This window comes from Dama dama, chromosome 1 (genome assembly GCF_033118175.1).
Source record: "Dama dama isolate Ldn47 chromosome 1, ASM3311817v1, whole genome shotgun sequence".
In the NCBI taxonomy this organism is placed as follows: domain Eukaryota; kingdom Metazoa; phylum Chordata; class Mammalia; order Artiodactyla; family Cervidae; genus Dama; species Dama dama.
The window spans coordinates 84,996,678-85,018,893 of NC_083681.1; the positions used below are offsets into that span (position 1 = coordinate 84,996,678).

Genomic DNA, 22,216 nt, shown 5'->3' on the forward strand with positions numbered 1-22,216 from the left:
TGCAGAAAACAAATTCTGTAAAGCAATTATCCTTCTATTAAAAAATAAAAAAAGATTGAAGAAAAAAGCACAAAAGACAGCAATGGTGGGGCTTGCGTTCTCAGCCAGCCTCTGCCAGATTCTGCCTGTGCTTACGCATCAGACCAAAATGCTGGTGCTCCCACCCCGTATCACAGATGAGAATAGAGACACAGAGAACTTAAGCGTCTTGCCCCAGCTCATGCAGCTGCTGAGGGCAGGGCTGAGAACTGGACCTCTGTGGTCGAATCTGGAGTCCAGATGCTGTGATGACCCTGAGGGAGCGGCAAAGACCAGATAGCCCATGCTGAGCCAGGCGTGCACGCACACACACACATGTGCACGTGGCATTCACCTTTGAGGCTACAGAAGTCAGAGGGAACTAGAGGGCCACCAGGAGAGGCCAAAGGACAGTCGAGGTCTATAAGGAGGAGAAGCCACACTTCCCAGGAGGCCGGGGAATTGCTTTCCCCAGTGAGTCTGTCTCAAACCCTAGATTCCTCTCCCTGGACTCAGGAACTGACTGTCCAGTGACCTAACTGAGTTGGCTCCAGAATTATGCCTTCTGAAGGGTTCATCTACCACTGGACCCCACTGCTGTCAGTAATAAGGGTGCAATGGATGCATAGTCTGGGCTTCAGATTTGTTTGGAGACAAAATTTATTAGAAGAGGAGTATAAAACCCATGAAGGCAATTGGCACGAACATCTCCAGAACACTTAAGAAACCCTCTGCTGTTTATCTACCTCCTCTCCTGTCATGAAAGTGGAAGGTCTATTTAACAAAGTAAGTGTGTGCTTACCACACTCTTTCTTTAAAATATTTATTATATATTTATTTATTCGGCTGTGCTGTGTCTTAGTTGCAGCATGTGGGAGCTAGTTCCCCAATCAGGTATTGAACGTGGGTCTCTGCATTGGAGTCTTGACCCCTGGACCACCTGGGAAGTCTCTCCTCATACTCTTGGGGACAGTAACAGGTCACAGACCTCCTCTGAGGCCCCCTTAGAGCTGAGGCATGGGGTGGCTGCAGTAATCCTCTTGTGGCTAAAATGTGGTTTGTTGGTCATGACTCACTCACACTCCCGCAAACATAGGGCTTCTCCCCTGTGTGTGTCCTCTGGTGTGTGATGAGGAGGGACTTCTGACTGAAGCTTTGCCCACACTCCCTGCAAACGTAGGTCTTCTCCCCTGTGTGTGTCCTCTGGTGTCTGATGAGGGCTGACTTCTGACGGAAGCTTCGCCCACACTCCCTGCAAACATAGGGCTTCTCCCCTGTGTGTGTCCTCTGGTGTCTTATGAGGACGGATTTCTGAATGAAGCTTTGCCCACACTCCCTGCAAATGTAGGGCTTCTCCCCTGTGTGTGGCCTCTGGTGTGATATGAGATTTGACTTATCACTGAAGCTTCGCCCACACTCCCCACAAACATAGGGCTTCTCCCCTGTGTGTGTCCTCTGGTGTACGATGAGGGCTGACTTCTGATGGAAGCTTCGCCCACACTCCCCACAAACATAGGGCTTCTCCCCTGTGTGTGTCCTCTGGTATGATGAGGGCTGACTTCTGATGGAAGCTTCGCCCACACTCCCCACAAACATAGGGCTTCTCCCCTGTGTGTGTCCTCTGGTATGATGAGGGCTGACTTCTGATGGAAGCTTCGCCCACACTCCCCACAAACATAGGGCTTCTCCCCTGTGTGTGTCCTCTGGTGTCTGACGAAATCTGACTTCTGACGGAAGCTTTGCCCACACTCCCTGCAAACATAGGGCTTCTCCTCTGTGTGTGTCCTCTGGTGTGTGATGAAATCTGACTTCTGACTGAAACTTTGCCCACACTCCCTGCAAACATAGGGCTTCTCCCCTGTGTGTGTCCTCTGGTGTGTGATGAAATCTGACTTCTGACTGAAACTTTGCCCACACTCCCTGCAAACATAGGGCTTCTCCTCTGTGTGTGTCTTCTGGTGTCTGATGAGGGCTGACTTCTGACGGAAGCTTCGCCCACACTCCCTGCAAACATAGGGCTTCTCCCCTGTGTGTGTCCTCTGGTGTCTTATGAGGACGGATTTCTGAATGAAGCTTTGCCCACACTCCCTGCAAATGTAGGGCTTCTCCCCTGTGTGTGGCCTCTGGTGTGATATGAGATTTGACTTATCACTGAAGCTTCGCCCACACTCCCCACAAACATAGGGCTTCTCCCCTGTGTGTGTCCTCTGGTGTACGATGAGGGCTGACTTCTGATGGAAGCTTCGCCCACACTCCCCACAAACATAGGGCTTCTCCCCTGTGTGTGTCCTCTGGTGTACGATGAGGGCTGACTTCTGATGGAAGCTTCGCCCACACTCCCCACAAACATAGGGCTTCTCCCCTGTGTGTGTCCTCTGGTATGATGAGGGCTGACTTCTGATGGAAGCTTCGCCCACACTCCCCACAAACATAGGGCTTCTCCCCTGTGTGTGTCCTCTGGTGTCTGATGAAATCTGACTTCTGACGGAAGCTTTGCCCACACTCCGCACAAACATACGGCTTCTCCCCTGTGTGTGTCCTCTGGTGTGTGATGAAATCTGACTTCTGACTGAAACTTTGCCCACACTCCCTGCAAACATAGGGCTTCTCCTCTGTGTGTGTCTTCTGGTGTCTGATGAGGGTTGACTTCTGACGGAAGCTTCGCCCACACTCCCTGCAAACATAGGGCTTCTCCCCTGTGTGTGTCCTCTGGTGTGTGATGAGGTTGAAGTTCTTACTGAAGCTTCGCCCACACTCCCCACAAACATAAGGCTTCTCCCCTGTGTGTGTCCTCTGGTGTGTGATGAAATTTGACCCGTGATGGAAGCTTTGCCCACACTCCCCGCAAACATAGGGCTTCTCCCCTGTGTGTGTCCTCTGGTGTCTGATGAGGACTGACCCATGATGGAAGCTTCGCCCACACTCCCCACAAACATAGGGCTTCTCCCCTGTGTGTGTCCTCTCGTGTGTGGTGAGACTTGGCCTGTCCTTAGAGCCTTGCCCACACTCTCTGTATGTGACTCTCATAATCCTTGAGACCCCTGCCCCCATGAGCAATGTGCCTGTGTCCTCTGGATTCATTTTCTGGCTTGTGCTGGGCTCATTTTTCATTCTCTCATGCACCCCAGAATTCCCCATTTGTCCTTCGGGTGAGTAGGAAGAGACCCTTGAAATCCTTTTCAGCCTTATGCTTTTCAGCAATTGTTGGGGCCTGTCCTTGGCCTCCCGACCCTCAGGTTTGTCGCTCGGGCTGTGTGGATCGGAATATCGCTGATTTTGATTGCCTGGGCAGGGATCCTCTGGTTGGAGGATGTCTCTTTCAGATGGTCTCAAGAGGGTCTGAAAGGGGTGACTGCGTTGGAAGTGTTGGCTGAGGAATTTCTGACTGGAGAAGGCCAGAGAGCAGGAGGCACATGGGTGGATCTTGGGCTTTGGTTCTGCTGAAAGAGGAAGCTTTTGGTCAGGTAGCTGGTTTGCCTCAGTCAGGCCCTCCCCACTAATCATCTAAGTGTTGACAGTGCATAATTTGTCTCCCATCGAGTGTGTCTTTATAGTCCACTTTTCCATTCCACTCTTATTCTCTACATCTACAGAAATCCAGGAAGCTGGTGTCAAGGGCCTTTTCTACATATCACCCAGATAGGGACCTTCTAGCAGCATCAGAGGCAGTGTCTCTCCTGACAGAGATGGATCTGCAGGGACTTTCCCTGCGTTTAACTATCGGAAAAGTCACGTCACAGTGGCCACAGGTGTTTTACCCTACTGAGAGATAAGAGTTGATGACTTAAATGGATTCTCCTAAATGGCTCCCTGTGAGGGGAAAAGGTCTATTAAGTTAGGGGCGCCTGGCCTGGAGCTCTCTGCATATGGGAGGCAGCACAGGGGGTGGTTAGAGCAGGTGTGAGTAAAGCTGACTTTGTGACTCCTTGTTCAAAGAGCAGCCTTTGTGCCAATCTCTGCAGGAAGTGGGTTTGAGACTGGATGAGACCGAGCGGCCCAGGTCCCACTGACTACAGGTCTCTGGCTCCTGCTGCCCCAATTGGTTCACAAATTGCTCCTCTCTCAGTTTCCCATAAATCAGAAAATAAAGGCATGTCCTTTCTAAAGCCTCCTCAGTGTTCATACACGATTTATTTCATTCAGGCTTAGCCCATTTAACATGCACTAGGAAGCCCTGTTTAAAAATACATCTCCAGCCAGACTTTTCACACCCTCACTCCCAACATCTTTAGCCAGCCCACTCTCCCCTCATGTCTGGCAATGAAGTGACCTCTGAAGGGACTCCCCGCTGCTGTCTCTTCCCAAAAATGAACCAAAGCATCGTCACAGAACAGAGAACATGCTGCTTGCAGCTGAAAGCCTCACGGTTGTTCTGTGTCATCCAGGAAGACCCCTGGGGCCGGCATGTGGACAAGGCCCTGAGGCTTCCGTGTCCCATCCAGCCTCCTTCCTCTCCCTCTATGCTTCCTCCCACGACCCCTGGCATGGCCTCTCGTCCCGGCCCTGGAGCTGCGGCACTGGCTGCCCCCCTGCCTGGAATCCTTCCCCGCAGGTGTTATCTCTGCAGAGACCCTGCCGCACCATCCCGCACCACACCCCACCCTCTGCTCATGCTGACCCGAGGCACGTTCCCTGCGCTGGTTTTTCTCAGAGCACCAGCCCCTGTCTGGTATGAAGCCCCTGCTGCCCCAGGGCAGTGGTCCTGTCTGTTTCAGTGCGTGGAGCCCCATCTGGCACAGAGTATGAGCTCACATGACAACAAACTGGAACAGTAACAGAATGCACATCACTGTACATGTGTCGCTTAGAAATGGGAGGAAATGAGGAAGAAACAGTAAAGGGCAGAGAAGTGGTAGGTGATACAAAAGTCTCTTTTTGCTCTAAGTCTTTCAGCAGAAGGTGATGTTACATATTATTTTGCATGAAATATTAAAAATTAGAACTAACATTTTTAATATAAAAATTTTTCCTAACAATCATATGAAAAGAATCAAATTCTGAGGCATTTTAATTGCAACTCAACTGACTTTGGACTGGATTGTACTCTGCTTCGAAATCGGACCATGGAGGCTCCCAGGATGGGGTGGGGTGCTGGAAGAGGGGTGACACTCACCTCTCCCAGTCGCAAGCTCACTCTTCCCCCTGATGTTCCACTTGATGCCAAGGTCCTGGCCATACCCGTCCCCATACCAGACCCGCAGCTCACAGCCCGGCCTGATCACCTGGCAGGTTCGGTAGAAGATCTGCCCGTGATACTGGAAGGCCACCAGGTTCTGCTCCTCGTCGTCCTGGGCACAGTTCACATACCTGGGGTTGAGGCCAGGAAAGGGAAAGAAACCTCGTGATGAGTGCCCTCCACTCTCCAACCATGCCCAGCTCCTTGCCTTCTGCCTCTGAGGCTGCCCCTCATGTGGACCTTCTGTTCACACCTTCGACCAGGCCATGTGAATTCCCATGCTTTTCTCTCCTTACCTAATTAGCCATTTTCCAGAGCCCAGTTCCAGACTCATCTCCACCTGGACTGTCCATGAGGCTGGTGACCTCCAGCTCCTCTAAACTCTGAATTAAGTTCTCTTTCATCCACAGGACTTGGTGCTCCTTGGCTAGCACGCAGCCCTCAGCACTCACCCCAGCCTGCCTTCTCTCCCGAGGCTTTCTCCCATCTCCCCACGTGTATCCAGTGTCCTATTCGCTTGCCCACCCCCTCCCACAGAAAATTAGAGAGAGCTCTGATATAGCTTGAGACACGGAACAGTAATTGTTTGTTCACTGTCTGCCTGCCCTGATGAAAGGAGAGGCCCTCAGAGAATGGCCCTGCTCAGGGCCATCCTGCTCCCCATTCCTTCTGAGGTCTCAGGGCCCACTTCTCACTGGAACCAAGCCTGAGGAGGTTGTTGCCCACGTAGAGTCAAGATCTCCTGTATTAGGTTATCCTGGCGCTGTGTAGTTTCTCAAAGATAGAAAAAATAAGGTTACTGTTCCTAAAATCAATAGGCTAATGTCTGTTTGCAGTATGTTCTCCAAAAGGACATGGGTTGTGTGATCTGCTTCAGTAATGAAGTTCACTGTCTAAACTGAAACATAAAGTGCCTGGTAAGTGTCCATTAAGTGAGTTAAAGTGTCTCTGGTGAATCTAGACTCCTCAAGTTGTTTTCAAGTTCACCAGTTTTGTTCAGCATGTAGACTTCTATCTTGATGGCATATGCCATATTTTTATTTCCTTCTTTCTAGTGTCTTTTGAAATGAAAGAGCATGATATGGAGGGAAGAGAGGAAAGAAGATGTGAAAGCTGTTGAGGGAGCTGGTTTGAGAAGGAAAGGGGCATGGGATTGAGGGAGTATCAATGTCTACACACTGCAGACTCACCGCACTCACCTCATCCAGTTGGCCCAAGACGTGTCCTTTCCATCCACATACTTGTAGCAGTTTCTCCCTTTGGTGATCTGAGTGTCAGAAAAAGAGTTACAAGCTTTCCTCTTTCTTTTCTTTTTTATTGCTAGGAAGCAAGAGAAGAGCTATTTCCCTCTGTAGTCATTGGTGCTTTTCAGCCTGCATGGATTCAACTGCCAGTCGGACCACACGGTTAGCTCCTTACTCATCATCCCAAGTCTGAGTCTCTTGGTACATTGAAGGCAAGGGCTCCACAAGGGAGGAGTCACTTCTGTGTGCCTGTACCACAGTGTTCCCACCTCTCCTCTGACCTTTAGATAGAGGTCCTGAGTGTCTGTACACTGTGCTCCCACCTCTCCTCTGACCTTTAGATGGAAGTCCTCTGTGTGTGTACACTGTGTTCTCACCTCTCCTCTGACCTTTAGATAGAGGTCCTGTGAGTGTGTACCAAGGTGTTCCCACCTCTCCTCTGATCTTTAGGTAGAGGTCCTGTGTGTCTGTACACTGTGCTCCCACCTCTCCTCTGACCTTTAGATGGAAGTCCTCTGTGTGTGTACACTGTGTTCCCACCTCTCCTCTGACCTTTAGATAGAAGTCCTGTGAGTGTGTACCAAGGTGTTCCCACCTCTCCTCTGATCTTTAGATAGAGGTCCTGAGTGTCTGTACACTGTGGTCCCACCTCTCCTCTGACCTTTGGATAGAGGTCCTGAGTATCTGTACACTGTGGTCCCACCTCTCCTCCGATCTTTAGATAGAGGTCCTGAGGGTCTGTACACTGTGGTCCCACCTCTCCTCTGACCTTTAGATAGAGGTCCTGAGTGTGTGTACACTGTGGTCCCACCTCTCCTCTGACCTTTAGATGGAAGTCCTGTGTTCACGCCCAGGGCACACAGTACACAGGGCTGACTGTGTCATTGCTGACCGTGTTATCACCATCTGCGTCCTCGCATGTAGACATGAAGTACCCCCCACCACATAGAAGCAATTAGAGGCCAGAGGACAGGGAAACGGGTGCTTCTCACCAGCCAGGCATATCCACTGTTGGTGGACTCTTCACCATCTGTGATCTGGCCCTCATAGGGGCCAAAGTGCAGGCCCAGCGGCAGATCGGACGCCTCGTTCCACACTCCAAGCCCAGCGTCAGGGATGCCCGACAGTCTGATGCTTAACCCAGGGGGCAGAGTGAAGGCTGAGCGATTGGCATGCCCCTTTTCCACTGCACAGTCCTTTACAAAGGTTGGGGGCCCGTGGGCAGCACAGCTCTCGATGAAGAAGTTCTGACACTCCTCACAATCTGGAGGTGAGAACAGGGATAAGAGGAGGTATAGTGAAGTTGCTGGTTGTAACGACCTTCAGAAAGAACTGGGGCATTCATGGCATTTGGCCTTGATCCTGCACCCCAAGTCATAGAGGAAGGGGATGGCTGGGGGACCAAATGGTGAGGTGAGGTTAGTGGACCAAGACCTTGTAGCCCCTTCTCCGTGAGTGGGCCAGCAGGGTCACTCACAGAGGTAGTCATCATCCTGGGGCTCGCTGACCTCTTGGTACACCTGGCCCTTTCTTTCTCGTAGACTGTACCTCTTCACTCCAGTCTCCTTTCTTCTGAGTTCTAAGATTGAGAACAGAAGCCAAGCAAGGCTGATGGGGTCTGGAGAATTAGTCCCTGTTTTATCAAAAAGTGTGAGATCTCCTACATGTCCATCTATACTCTTTGTTAAAACTTTCTTACGTGTATTTTTCAAACTTTTACTTTTGTAATTTTATGTTTTAATATTACATTATTTATTTCTTGGCCACACTGCATGGCTTGTGGGATGTTAGTTCCCAGACTAGGAATGGAACCCACTCCTCCTGTAGTGGAAGTGCGGAGTCTTAACCACTTAACTCCCAGGAAGTCCCTTCTCTATACTTTTTTTCGTTTCCCTTTGACTACTGGTTCAGGAGACTGAGGCTCCACACTGACCACAGATGCCCAGTTCAGTGATAGCTTCCTGCACTTCCCGTTAGTAGGTTTAACTTCACAACCTTCTTACTTAGGAAATAGTTCACCAACACATCTACTCAGAAAATATATGTTAAGGGCACATGACAAGTAAGGCATTGAGCAGAGGTCTGGGCATAAACACTAACAAAGCATGGTTCCTCTTATCACAGTTGGATTTATTGAACTATTTGTAGGTGTCAGACTTTTACATTTAATGTAAGGCTTGCAAGCACTGTATGAATTATGTATCCGTATCTTTTCTTTACAGATAGCAATCAGGACCTCAGAAAATGTATAAGATTTTCCCAAGGCCCCAGTGCTAACTTCATGTCTCAGATCAGTCCAGCTTAAACCCCCGCCTACCCAAAGTCCATGCCACACACCTAGACCATACTTATTTGTTTTTCTACAGGGATTAGAGGAACTAATTAGAGGAACTCCCCAAAATTTCTCTTACCGACGTTTTGTCGGGGTGCTGTCCAGGGGTCCTTGCTTTTCTGTGATGGGGCACTGGTTTCTGAGCCTGCTTGGAGCCACTTGTCTTCAGCAATTTTGCTGCTCCGGGCAATTCCTTCAAACTAGATTCCTTACTTAATGGTGCCCTGGACATTCTCTTCCATGTGAGTAAAAGACAACGTGCATTTTTTTTTTTAGTTCTTTAGGACTTTATGAAGTGTTTTCACATGCATTACTTAATACTTTGACAATTCTTGGAAATACCTGGTGGAGGTGTGGTCTGAACACTGGAGTGTAAAATAAGGACCTAAGTGGGTAATAAATCAAAACTAGAATTCATATCTTAAGGTTCTTTCCCTGCAACTTTTTGCATAAAAGTGAGAGCAAGGCAGGGATAATAGCTGGAGGTCAGGGAAAGAAGAGGGTAAGGGCTCATAGAGAAATCCAGGGGGTTTTCTGTTAAGTAGTGGTCCTTTGATGGATGAGGAAGTATAGAAAATTACAGAGGGGACAAAACACATCTGGAAAATAAGGTGACAAAGCAGTGAGATTGAGAAGAGAAAAGACAGAACACATTTAGACAATAAAGAAAATGAGATGAAATTTGCAGGTTGCCATGTCCTCTTAGCGACAATGTTTGGAATTAAAGTAGCTGGTCTCATCAATTCTGCTAGAACAAGGCTGTATGACTAGCTGGTTTTCCTCAGTTTCCTGATCCATAAATTGGTATACATGCTAATTCTAAATGTTACAGTGGACATGAAATTTAATAACATTTCAACAAATTGTTGTGTGAGCTATTTAATATAGTATGAATGTGAGTGTACATCCCTGCCATCAATTTATCCCTTCAATTGCATGCATATTTGAAGTCTAGCTCACAGACACTATCTTCAGCACTATTTGACCTTCCTACTCCTAGATGAATGTTTAAATGTGGAGTCACTCATTCACAAAATATTCACGGGGCCCTCAGGGTCTTTGAGCTGGGCCTGGACTTTTGAGAATTAATGGGTATGGGCTAGGCTCTCAAAGCTCACAACACAGGGTTAGGCTAAACACATGATTCCAAACAGGAGAGTTGCCAAATTAGAGCTCAGAGGAAGGAGTTGTTACTCCCTCCTGCAAGAATGAGCATTTGAAATGATGCCCGGATGATGGGTTTCTACTCAAAAGTGGGTAATCTATGTGAAGTCCTTCAGCTAGTTTCTTATTCGTTGCTTTTCAGTCATAAACCTGAGGCTTGTCAGGGTTGCGAGTTGCTTCCTCTTATTGGAGTGGGAGGCTCTGAGGTAGGGATCCTGTCGCCTTCTTCATCCTGGACTGTCCACTTTACACACTGCCCAGCATGTCCTTAAGTTTCTTTATCCTGGACCATCCACTCTACAAACTGCCCAGCACGTCCTTAAGCTTCTGGGCCATCTGCTCTAAAAACTGCCCAACATGTCCTTAAGCTTCTCTTAATCAGATGTCTTAGCATATCCCTCCCTAGCATAGCACAAAAGAACTGAGGTTGAAAACATCTCTCAGATGAATGATATAAAGATGTATGAATAAACTTCATAGAACTATGGAAGCTTTAATCATTTTGTAAGGAGTTTAGAAAAGTGCTTTCGATTAGACTGCACTACCAGTGATACTGTGATCTCGGGGATATAGTCAATCATTTTTTTTTTTTTTTTACCTCAGTTTTGTGATCTATAATGGTGATAGTTATATACCTACTTATAGGTACTGTAGGATTGTTTTAAGGTTTAAGTAAGTTTATTCACATAAAATGCTTAAAGTCTGAAATATTGTGAAAATAATGTAACAATAGAACAGGATACTATGGTTGTTGTTCTTACTAACTATAAAGGTGGTGATGGTATCAGACAGTGTGCTAAAGATCCAGGACAGGAAGGCAGCCGTCTCCAGGATCTCTGTGTTTTCTCCTATTCTCACCTGTGACTGGATCCATGAGGAAGATATTTTTGCAACAGGATTTGGGAAATACTCACCTTCGGGTGTTTACTGTGCTCCACTCTGAAGGCCATTGAAGAAGGTATACCTAAAAAATGATGAGAATCAGTGTTTTGGTTGGTAAATATTTCCAAACTCTGGGCATTCTAATTAAGGACACATAATTCTGAGCCAGAGAGTGACAAGGATAAGGATTATCAAAGGAGGAATTGGAAATGATTTCTGTATCATCAACTCCTATGCTTCCACTGGGAGCATTACATAATTTTCTTAGAATTAAAAAGAAATATGAAACTTCATCTGTGCCTCATCTGATGCCCATAAAGTATCTAATAAATTTACTAGCCTTTCATGACAAAGGTACTCAACAAAGTAGAAACAGAAGGAAGTGACTTCAATATAATAAATGTCATATATGAAAAGTCTACCTCTAACATCATAGTCATCAGTGAAAAGCTGAAAACTTCTCTAAGATCCATAAAGAGGCAAGGGTGCCCATTCTCAACACTTCTATTCACCATAATGTTAGAAGTCCTAGCCAGGGCATTAGGTTAGAAAAGGAAACAAAAGGCTTCCATTTGGAAAGAAAGAAGTAAAATTATGTCTGTTCAGAGAGGACATGACTTTATGTACAGAAAAATCTTTAAAATTCCACCCACACACAAAAAAAACCTGTACAGAAAGTTGCATGGTACAAAATCAGCATTCAAATATCTTTCCATTCATTAACAATGACCATTCCAAAAAGGAAAATAATAAAACAATCCTAATTATTTTTTATTTTTTTAAAGCTATAGTCAAGATCTAAATTTAAATTAAAAATAATTTATTTTTATTTATTTATTTGTGCCAGGTCTTTGTTGCGGCATGTGGGATCTAGTTCCCTGACCAGGGACTGAACCCAATTTCTCTGCATTGGGAGTGTGGAGTCTTAGCCTCTGGACCTCCAGAGAAGTCCCAATAATCTTATTTATAATAGCATCAAAAATAATGAAATAATTGGGAGTAAACTTAAGGAGATGAAAGACTTATACATTGAAAACTACAAAGTATTGCTGAAAGGAATCTGACATAAGTAAATAGAAAGGCGTCTCATGTTTATGGATTTGGAGACTTAATATTATTAAGCTGTTCATACTACCCAAAGCAATTTAAAGATTCAATGCAATTCCTATTAAAATCCCAATGGAATTTTTTTCTGATACAGAAAATCCATCCTACAGTTAATACCAAATCTCAGAGGACCCCAAATAGGCAAAACAATCTTAGAAACAACAGCAAAGCTGGAGGTCTCTGATTTCAGAACATATTACAAAGGTACAGGAACCAAAAGAGTGTAGTTTTGGCATAAAGTGTGTGCTTAGTCACTGAGTCGTCTTGACTCTTTGTGACCTTTTGGACTGTAGCCCACCAGGCTCCTCTGTCCAGGGGATTTCACAGGCAAGAATACTGGATGGGGTTGCCATTTCCTTCTCCAGGGGATCTTCTTAACACATGGATTGAACCTGCATCTTCTGTGTCTCCTGCATTGAAGGCAGATTCTTCACCTGCTGAGCCACTGAGGAAGCCCGTTGGCATAAAGACAGACATGCCAATCAATGGAACAGAATAGACAGCCAGAAATAAACAGAAATACACTCCTGTATACATGGTCTAATGATCTTCATCAAGAGTGTCAAGACAATGGGGAAAGTTTAATCTCTATAAGGAATGGTGCTGGGGAAACAAAATATCCATATGCAAAATAACGAAGATCTTACATCATGAAGAAAAATCAACTCAGGATGGATTAAAGACCTAAATGCAAGACTTGATAAGACTCTTAGAGGAAAACAAAGGTGAAGCTTCACGACACTGAATCAGCAATGATTTCTTAGATATGGTACCAAGCGCATAAGTATTAGTAACAAAGTAAAAATAGACAAATGAGATTGCATTAATCTTAAAACCTCTGTGCAGCAAACGACACAGTGAACAGAGTTGAAAAGGCCACCTACAGGACAGTAGAAAATGTTTGTAAAATATGTATCTGATAAGGGGTTAATAAGCATACACCAATATGAAGCCTACCTGTAAGTCAGGAAGAGAACCTGACTGACCATGATGACACCCTGATATCAAACTTCCATGCTCCAGCATTGTAAGAAAACAAATTTCTGTGGTTTAAGGAATGCAGTCTGTTTTGCTATGGCAGTCTGAGCTGACTAACACAGTGGAAAAAGGAATTCAATAGACATTTCTCCAAAGAAGATACACAAATGGCCAACAAGCATATGAAATGATGATCAATATTACTAATTAATAGGGAAATACAAATTGAAACCTTCTTTGATAAGCAATATGAATAAGAAGATAATAGCAAGTTTGGTAAGGATATGGAGAAATTGGAACCCTTATACACTATTGTTGGAAATGTAAAATGTTGCAAGCTTTATAGAAAACAGTATGGAGTTTCCTCAGCTGTATGATCTAGCAATCCAACTCAAGAGAATATTTCCATAAAAAATTGAAAGCAAGATCTTGAATAAATAGTGTGCACATCTATGGTCATTGCAGCATTATTCCCAGTTGGCAAGATGTGGAAGCAATCTAAATGCTCTTTGGTGGATAAACAGATAAAAATTATATATAAGATATATCTTATATCTGTTACATACACATGCACACAATGGAATGTTTTTAAGCCTTAAAAAAGAATTCTGTCCTATGCTACATCAGGGATGGGTCTTGATGATATGCTAAGTGAAATGAACCAATCCAAAAAAGACAAATATTGCCTGATTCCACTTCTATGAGGTATCTAAATTAATCAAATCCATGAAAACAGAAAATATAATCGTGGTTGCCAAGGGCTATGAGGAGGAAGGATTGGAGAATTGTTACTCAGTGGGTTAGGGCTTCAGTCACGCAAGATGGAAAAGTTCTACAGATTTGTTGTAGAGCAATGTGTATACATATCCCCGGTGGCTCAGTGGTAAAGAATTGCCTGTAATGCAGGAGATGCAACAGACACAGCTTCGATCCCTGGATTGGGAAGATCACCTGGAGCAAGAAATGGCAACCCACTCCAGTATTCTTGCCTGGAGAATCCCATGGACAGAGGAGCCTGGCAGGCTACAGTCCATGGGTACGCAAAGAGTTGGACATGATGGAGTGATGAACACTATGGCCACTAACACTAATGTGTACATAGTTAGCAAGAGTGTACCATACACTCAGAAATTGTTAAGAAGGTAAATTAAGATGTGCAGAGGTATGGTGAAACGTGACATATATATATTCCCTATGAAGAATCTCTCTTCATGTAAAAACCTTTGCAGACAACCAAATGTTTGTTTTCATGTCCCTTTCACTAGTTTTAATAACCTAAGGGAACAGAGGGACTTCCCTGGTGGCACAGTGGATGAGAATCTGCCTGCCAATGCAGAGGACACAGGTTCGATTGCTGGTCCAGGAAGATTCCACTTTCTGCGGGGCAACTAAGCCTGTGTGTCACAAACTACTGAGCCTGTATGTGCTCTGCAATGAGAAGCCACTCACCACAACCAGAGAAAGCCTGTGCACAGCAACAAAGACCCAGTGCAGCCAAAAATAAATAAATAATTTTTAAAAATTTGGGAGAACAGAAATTCATAGATGGAGAATCATAGAACTATCTAAACTGTTTTCTCCAATCTAGAATATTAACTCGTCTAAACTGTCTGAGCAGTTAGAAGAGGAAGTGAGCTGCTCACTTCTATTTCATAATGAGTGTACTTCATTTTATTTGCCTGATGCTGTTTCTGGTCAGTGAAATGTGGGAAAGATCAGGGAGAATAAATAGTTCTCTCAAACCCTTTCCCAGAATTAAAACAAAGAATTAGTTTCACCTTAGGGTAACAAGATCATGTGTTGTTTTATATACATACATAAATAATGTATCTTGACATAATATGTTAATCATTTCCTCTTCTAAGAGATTTAATCCAATAACCAATTATGAGATTAGTATTAAATCTCTTTGGTGAATTTATTTATAAGGTTTCTTTAACTGCCTTTCACTAAGAATGTTTAGCAAAAATAATTCTTTTTAAAAAGAATTATAAATTTTAAACATAAAACTTTTGAGAATTACACTGGAAAACTTATACATTCATCTTCATTCAGGCTGATGTCAATATTCAGCCACAACCACTTTGGAACGCTGAAAATTATGTTTTCTTTGCTAATGGCTGAGATGTAGTTGAGACCTAAGCCCAGGCTGCTTTCAGAAAGACACCTCTAAATCCTCCTGGCTCCTCACCTTGCTGCCTTGGTGTCCATTCTTCATCAGAATCCTTAGTGTCATCTACCTGGGGTTTGATGACCTGCCTGCGGTGATGCATGAAAGTTGGTCGAGTGGCTCTGAAACCTGGAAAGAAGCAAAATATTTGTCCTAAGAAGGAGGAACAAAACACAGAAGCAATGGAAAGTGTCACAAAGTCACGGAAATCAGTAGGACGGGCTGGGGGAATCTAGAACAAGGCAAGAGGTGAGCTCTGCACTGCAGGGTCAACCTCCCTCTGGTACAGAACTGTAAACATTTCCTGCAGTTTAGTCTCCACAAAAAAGGGAGCTGTGAGCAGATGAAGCCACCTAAGAGCAGGCCAAGTGAACACTGAGGGTGAAGACCTGTTTCATGTTTCCCAGGCTCACAGGCACCCAGCACTTCCTGTTACCTATAGCAATCAGCACTTCATAGTTCCTTTTCACATTCCTATAATGGATTTTTTCCCATTCTCCCATCTCTTCCCATTCTTCCTTGGAGAAGTATATGGAGATGTCTTTGAAAGCATCTTTGGCCTAAGGAAAATAATAGATTTCATCAGTGATTTACTAATCTAAGTCAGACCTTAGAGCTGGGCCTTCTCCTCCACCTTTTGTGCAGGGAGTAGCCTGAAGCTACTGGATGGTCTCTGTGAGACAGAGATGAAGACTTTCCTTCCTGACTGTGTCCTGCTTAACTGAACAAACACTGGGCATTTTCCTAACTCTCCCTGGACACAAAGCAGTTGACGGATCTAGTGTCCTATTTTGTCCCACTCCTCCCCACCATCTCAGACAGGACCCGGCATGCCCATCCTGTGTACGGTCACAGAGATGTTCACTCAGCTGCCCAGGCAAGCAGTCTGTGGTGCTTCAGGGACCAGCGCCATGTCCTTCCTATAGAGCTGGCTTAGAGCCCAGCTTTGCCACCTCCACCTCTCACCGTGAGCTTCCACTCTATTCTCTTGGCATCTCCCTCAGTGCTCTCCTCTGGAGACCTGTTCGGCCTCATGGCCATTGGAGTGCTCAAGGCCAAGGTGCCTGTGGAAGAAGCAGGTGCTGAGATAGCCCAGACCACTGTCCAGAGCCTGGTTTGTCTTCTTTGGGTGGAGTGTCCAGGGAAGGAAGGTGAGGGGTAAGTCGGGGTGAGGGTATTGGTGGGATGGAGGGATCCTGACTAGCTATGACAGACCAGCCTAATGTGAACTAGATTTGGTTTCTTTGGATCCCCTACAATTCAGCCCCTCCAAGGAAAGGCACTGGGAGGGAGATTTCTGTGGGTGACAGAGGGATTCCTGAGGAGATCTGGAAGCCCCTAAGTGCTGGACTGGGGTCAGGTTGAAATCAGGGCTCTGTTCCAGTGCAGGAGAGGAATTATTTCTCCAAGAAAGGTTTTGAGGATCTCCGCCTGGGGACTCAGAAAAATCTGGGCATAACGTGGATTCTATATCTAAGGAACAGGTCAATTGGCTTGAGGAGATCTGGGTCCCACGGGCTGAAGGAACTGGGGTCCTCAGGCAGAGGGGACCTGGGATCTTTTGGCTGATGTAGAATGTGCAGGGTGAGAGAACTTGGGATCTTTCAGGCTGAGGAAATCAGGGGTTTCTTACTAAGGCGCTTTAGGTCTCCAACAGGCAGGACAATTGGGGTCTTGAGGATGAAGAGCTTTAAGAGCTCCCAGGCTGAGGTATTGAGGGTCTCCGAGGTTAAGGAAATTTGGTGTCTCTGCGGGTGCTATTTTTAGGGTGCCTCAGGCTGAGGGGAACTGGGGTTACTCTAGGTATTTGAGGGTTGCAGCACCAGGGGATTCGGTGTTTCTGTGGGTGAAGGGACTTGGAGTCCCTGAAGCTGACGAGACGCTAGCTTCCTTCAGATTAGGACTCAGGTTCCTCAAAGCTGACGTGATTTGGGGCCTCTCACCCTGGAATTTGAAGTCGTCAGGTAAGGGTTTATGAGGGTTGTGCAGGGTGCGTTCTCGTCAGTCTCGCCGCTGTCCTGCGACGCTGCCCAACCCGGCCTGGGGTGCGCTAGTAGCTCGGGGACGTCCAGTCCTCCCACGCTGAGGCGAAGTGAAGGGCCAGCAGCCAGCCAGTACCCTGTCAGGCACGAGCGACCAATCGGCCTTGCGACCAAGGCAGTCTGGCCAATAGGCGCTGGGAGGGTGCGGAGCGCGATGGAGGCCCCGCCCCACCGCTCAGGGATTGGCTGCTCTGAGGGCGTGTCTGTCAAGTAGCTCCAGTGCACAGGCGCATCTTGGCTGTTTTCTTTGCTTGTTTTCAGGCATGGCCTCTTAGGCCTGGATCCTCAAGTGAGCGGGTTGTCCTCAGGCTGGATGTTTCCTTCCAGTGCCCTCAACTAGAATCTCGGCTCCACCAGAGTGTAGTCGTGCTCCCGGACTTTCTCCTAGGCCCACCTGTGCCCTACCTTGCCAAATCCAGTTTTGGTAAGAACTCTATGTGATGAGTACTGCATTATTCAGGGGAAAATTGTGTAATTAAATTCTGATGAGACACAGGATAAACAACGTATGGTCAAAGATTTAAATGCAAGGCATGGAGTAAGTATGTTAGAAAAAACTTGGAGGATTTTAAACCTCAAAGTAGAAGTGGCACTGATGAGTCATTTGTATATTTATTGTAGGTATTAAAAGCCTTCAGAAATGAGGTATAAAGAAAACCTCAAAGCCTTGCACGTGTTTTCTGTAAAACGAGGCATCGAACTGGATGGAGCCACAGAGCTGAGTTTGCTTGACACCTACTGGCTTCACAAGGTAAAATTAGGGACACTGTTTCTGGCCCTTAGCTAGATTTGCTCACAGAAAAATAACGTGATTTCCATGTATTGGAAGCAAAACAACTGACTGTAAAATTAGTATCAAGTGGTGGTTGCGAGTCTGGACAGAGAAATGTTACCAGGAAAGTGAGTTTACCTCTTGGTGGGTGTTGAGTCAGAAGATACAACCCAGCCAAAGCTGATGGTAAGGAAAAGTGTATTACTTGCAGAACCATGGAGAACACCACACAGCTTTCCAGAGCAGTATCTCTCTAAACTGCAAATTTGGGGAAGCTTTAATCTATGGGTACAGCCGTGTTCAGGCTTTCATGGTGGCTCAGACGGTAAACAGTCTGCCCATAGCAGAACACCCGGGTTCAATCCCTAAGTGGGGAAGATCCCCAGAGGAGGGCGTGGCAGTCCACTCTCGTATTCTTGCCTGGAGAATCCCATGGAGAGAGGAGCCTGGTGGTCCATGTGGTTGCAAAGAGTCAGACGGAAGTAAGTGACTAACACATTAACTTTACAGGCATGTTCATTAAGGGTTTTGGGCTGTGGGAGACTCCAAGCTTCAACTGTATAGTGTGATAGCTCATGACATTAATTTTTAATTCCCTAATGGTGTATATGTTGAGCGTGTTTCTGTTTTATACTATCTGTATAACTTTGTTTGGCTGGGTGTCTGTTTAGATCTTTACTTATTGTTTATAAGGTTGTTCAAGAGGTCTTTGTCTATTTTGTGTCCAAATCTTGTAACAGATATGAATTTTTCAAATATTTTTCTGCCAGTTTGTGCTTGTATTTTGATTTTCTGAATGAGTTCTTTCAGAATAGGCATCTTTATTTCTATAAAGTCCACAATAATTTTCTTTTGTGGACTGACAGCTTGTGTGTTAAAACTCAAAGCTCATGATATACAGGCCAAACCCAGGGGCATGTATATTTTCTAAGTTTATGTCCACAATTTTGATAGTTTCAAAATTTAAATATCTGTTAATAAATTTGAGTGAATTTGGTGACTACATTTCATTCTATACAGTTTCGAGTTAATTATTCTTTAACTATTTTGGAGAAGTTTTGGATATTGGCAATATTTCAGTTTGAATTTTCATAGTTTAATGAACCTAGCAGAACTGCCCTGAGGGGCAGAGTCTCCACTTAGCTGTGCCTGCGCGAGTGAGGGAAGCTTGACCTGCAGTTCTCATTGGCTAGCAGGGAGCGAGGAGCCCGCCTCCCTGACCCACCCCCACCCCAAGCAGAAATCCAGCTCTGACTGAGTGCTTGGCTGCGTGTGGCTGCTGACAGGAGTCTGGTCTCCTCAGAACCCACTGGGATTTCAGATTTGGGACGCTGTGGGATTCAGTTCAGGAAGACAAGAAGTCTGGTCTCCTCAGGACCTGCTCAGGTTTTGGCTTTGGGACATTGTGGGGTTCACTTCAGGCTGACAGGAGATGGGTCTCCTCAGGACACACTGGTGGTTTGGCTTTGGGACATTGTGGGGTGGGTTCAGGCTGAGTGGGTGTCGGTCTCCTCAGGACCTGCTGGTGCTTCAGCTCTGGGACTTTATGGGGTTCAGTTGAGGGATATGGGAATCTGGCCATTGAGGACCCAGTGGGGCTTCAGCTTTGGGACATTGTGGTGTTCAGTTCAAGCTGACAGGAGTCTGGCCCCTCAGGACCCATTATGACTTTGGCTTTGGGACATTGTGGGGTTAGTTCAGGCTGATGGGAGTCTGGTCTCCTCAGAACCTGCTGGTGCTTCAGCTCTGGGACTTTGTGGGGTTCAGTTCAGGCTGACAGGAGTCTGGTCTTTTCAGGACCCACTGGGATTTCAGCTTTGGGACATTGTGGGGTTCAGTTCAGGGAGTTGGGAGTCTGGCCACTGAGGACCCACTGGGGCTTCAGCTTTGGGACATTGTGGGGTTCAGCTTAAGCTGATGGGAGTCTGGTCTTCTTGGGACCCATTGGGTTTTCAGCTTTGATACATTTTGGGGTTCAATCCAGGGTGATGGGAGTCTGGCCCCTCAGGACCCATTAGGGCTTTGGCTTTGGGACATTGTGGGGTTCAGTTCAGTTTGACATGAGCCTGGTTTCCTCAGGACCTGCAGGGAGGTGGTGCCGCTGAAGGAAAAGGTGAGGAAAATTGGGAAGAAGCTTTCTGTGTATGGCTGTTGCTGAGTGTCTATCTTCAGAGGACCCAGGACAGTTAGGGCTTGATGTGGAAAGTTGTGGGTTTTTAGTCAGTTTTTGTCTGTGGTACAGAATGGTGTCCAGTGTTGTTCCTTGTTGTGTGGTGTCCATTTTTCCCAGCATGGCTTATTGAGGGGACTGTCCTTTCCTGGATGTATGTTCTTAGCTCCTTTCTTGTAAATTGATTACTGTGAACCTGTAGATTTATTTCTGGGCTCTCTGGTATCTCTGCCTGTTTCTGATACAATTCCACACGTCTTGTGGTGCCTTTAGGTGCCTAATGCAGATTGAAGTCAGAGATGGAGGTGCTGCCAGCCTGTTCTCCTTTCTCAGGGTCACTTTGGCTCTTCTGGGTCCTTTGTGGTTCCGCACGGATGTTAACATTATTTTTGTTTCTGTGAAATATGTCAATGAGATGTTGGTAGTGATTGCAAGAATGTGTATGTTACTTTGGTTAGAATGGAGATTTTAATGGTATTGTCACCCATGAGCATGGGATGTCTTTTCATATCTGTTCAGTTTAATTGAGCACTGTGTCTTGCAGTTTTTAGCTTGCAGCTCTTTCAAGTCCTTGGTTAAATTTCTAGTTTTGGGGGGATGCAATTGGACAGGGACTATTTTCTCAATTTCTCTTTCTGGTAGTTCATTATTAATGTAGAGAATCACACATGATCTTGCAGTTCTACTGATTTATTTTTTTTGGCCATGCAACTCAGCATGTTGGATCTTAGTTCCCTGACCTATGGTCAAACCCAGACCCCCCTGCAGTGGATGTGCAGAATCTTCACCACTGGACTTCCAGGGAAGTCCCTGAATTCACCCTATAGTTCTGACAGATGCTTTGGTGCAGTGTTACATGAAAAACTAGAATTTAGACATCTCACAGTTTCAGTTCCATCAGGGCCATCCTCAGCACCCAAGGCATGGTGGCTACTCTTCCTACGGTGACTTTTAATACCATGTGGACTACTACGAGGCAATTAGCATCACTACTTTAGTTGAATTTGGTCTGGTTAAGTCTTGGACTCTTTTGTAATGTTTGGTGCCATCTCTGATTTTCTGGCATGTGACTTACATGGTTGTACTGAAAATTCCTAGTAAAATCTCAAAAACTTCAAGTTTCAATAGAGGTACAAAGTTTCCTATATTCACATCGAAAAATGCAATGTGTTTTACCCGAAACAGGGTTGCTTTCCCAGGGGACCAGCCCATAACCCCCAAATGGGGGATAGTTATGGTGTCCACATTACAATCCTATCCATAAGACCACTTCAACTTGCATCAGCTGCCCAAACTTTGTGCAAATGTCTTTCTCCATTCTAATGCAGTTTTCTTTTTCTGGGACCACCACTGCGGCTTTCCCTCTTGTCAAAAAATTTTGTGGATTTAAAGTGACAAGATGACTATGATCTGCATGGCTTTTTCTGTGTGTCTTCTTTCACTGAGGATTTTTTTCAGTGCTTTTCCATGTTATAACCTGTATCATTTTTTAATTGTGATTTCAAACATATACTATTTATCATTTGAGTCATTTTAAGTATGTACTTCTATAGCATTAACTGCACTCAGGTTGTAAAAATATCCTCACCATTTGTCTCCAGAATCTTTTCTTTTTCCCGAAGTGACACTCTAACCATTAAACACTCACCACCCTCAATCCTTGGCTACCTTATTCTACTTGGAATTTGTCTTATTTGGATATCTCGTACTGGTGGAATCATAGAGCACTTTTCCTTTTGTGTTGGCCTTTTTTCACTTCACATAATGACTTGAAGTTTCATTCACATTAGAGCATGTGTGACAGTTATCTTGTTTTTGAAGGTTGAATCATATTCCATTGTGTTTATACTACACTGTGCTTATCCATTTATCTGTTGAACGCTTGTGTTGCTTCCATCTTTTGGCTACTGTGAATAATGCTTCTGTGAATATGGGATACACATATTTGTTCCAGTTCTTGGTTTTAAATATTTTGGGTGTATTCCCTGGACTGAAATTGATGGGCTGTATGTTAACTCTGTGTTCGTTTTTGAGGAGCCCCCTATTGTTTCCTGCAGCTGTGGCTCTATTTTACTATATGGCATATATTACTGTATGCCTTTATATGGCAGAGTAATGCATCTTATGGATGAATCAACCTTATTTTGCTTATTAATTTACC

General features: G+C 45.4%; 1 protein-coding gene across 1 annotated transcript; it reads right to left on the reverse strand.

Moving 5' to 3' along the window:
• Positions 1-218: 218 nt before the first annotated feature.
• Positions 219-16,106, reverse strand: LOC133042621 (histone-lysine N-methyltransferase PRDM9-like). The gene is made up of 14 exons (XM_061123428.1): positions 16,031-16,106; positions 15,508-15,624; positions 15,093-15,200; positions 10,849-10,898; positions 8,854-9,005; positions 8,355-8,359; positions 7,916-8,017; positions 7,431-7,702; positions 6,394-6,461; positions 5,132-5,325; positions 2,918-3,455; positions 1,660-2,343; positions 1,111-1,417; positions 219-293 (listed from the first exon to the last, which is right to left on the reverse strand). Exons 1-14 carry the CDS (start codon positions 16,104-16,106, stop codon positions 219-221), a joined length of 2,748 nt encoding a protein of 915 aa, XP_060979411.1.
• Between the last annotated feature and the right edge of the window lie 6,110 nt (positions 16,107-22,216).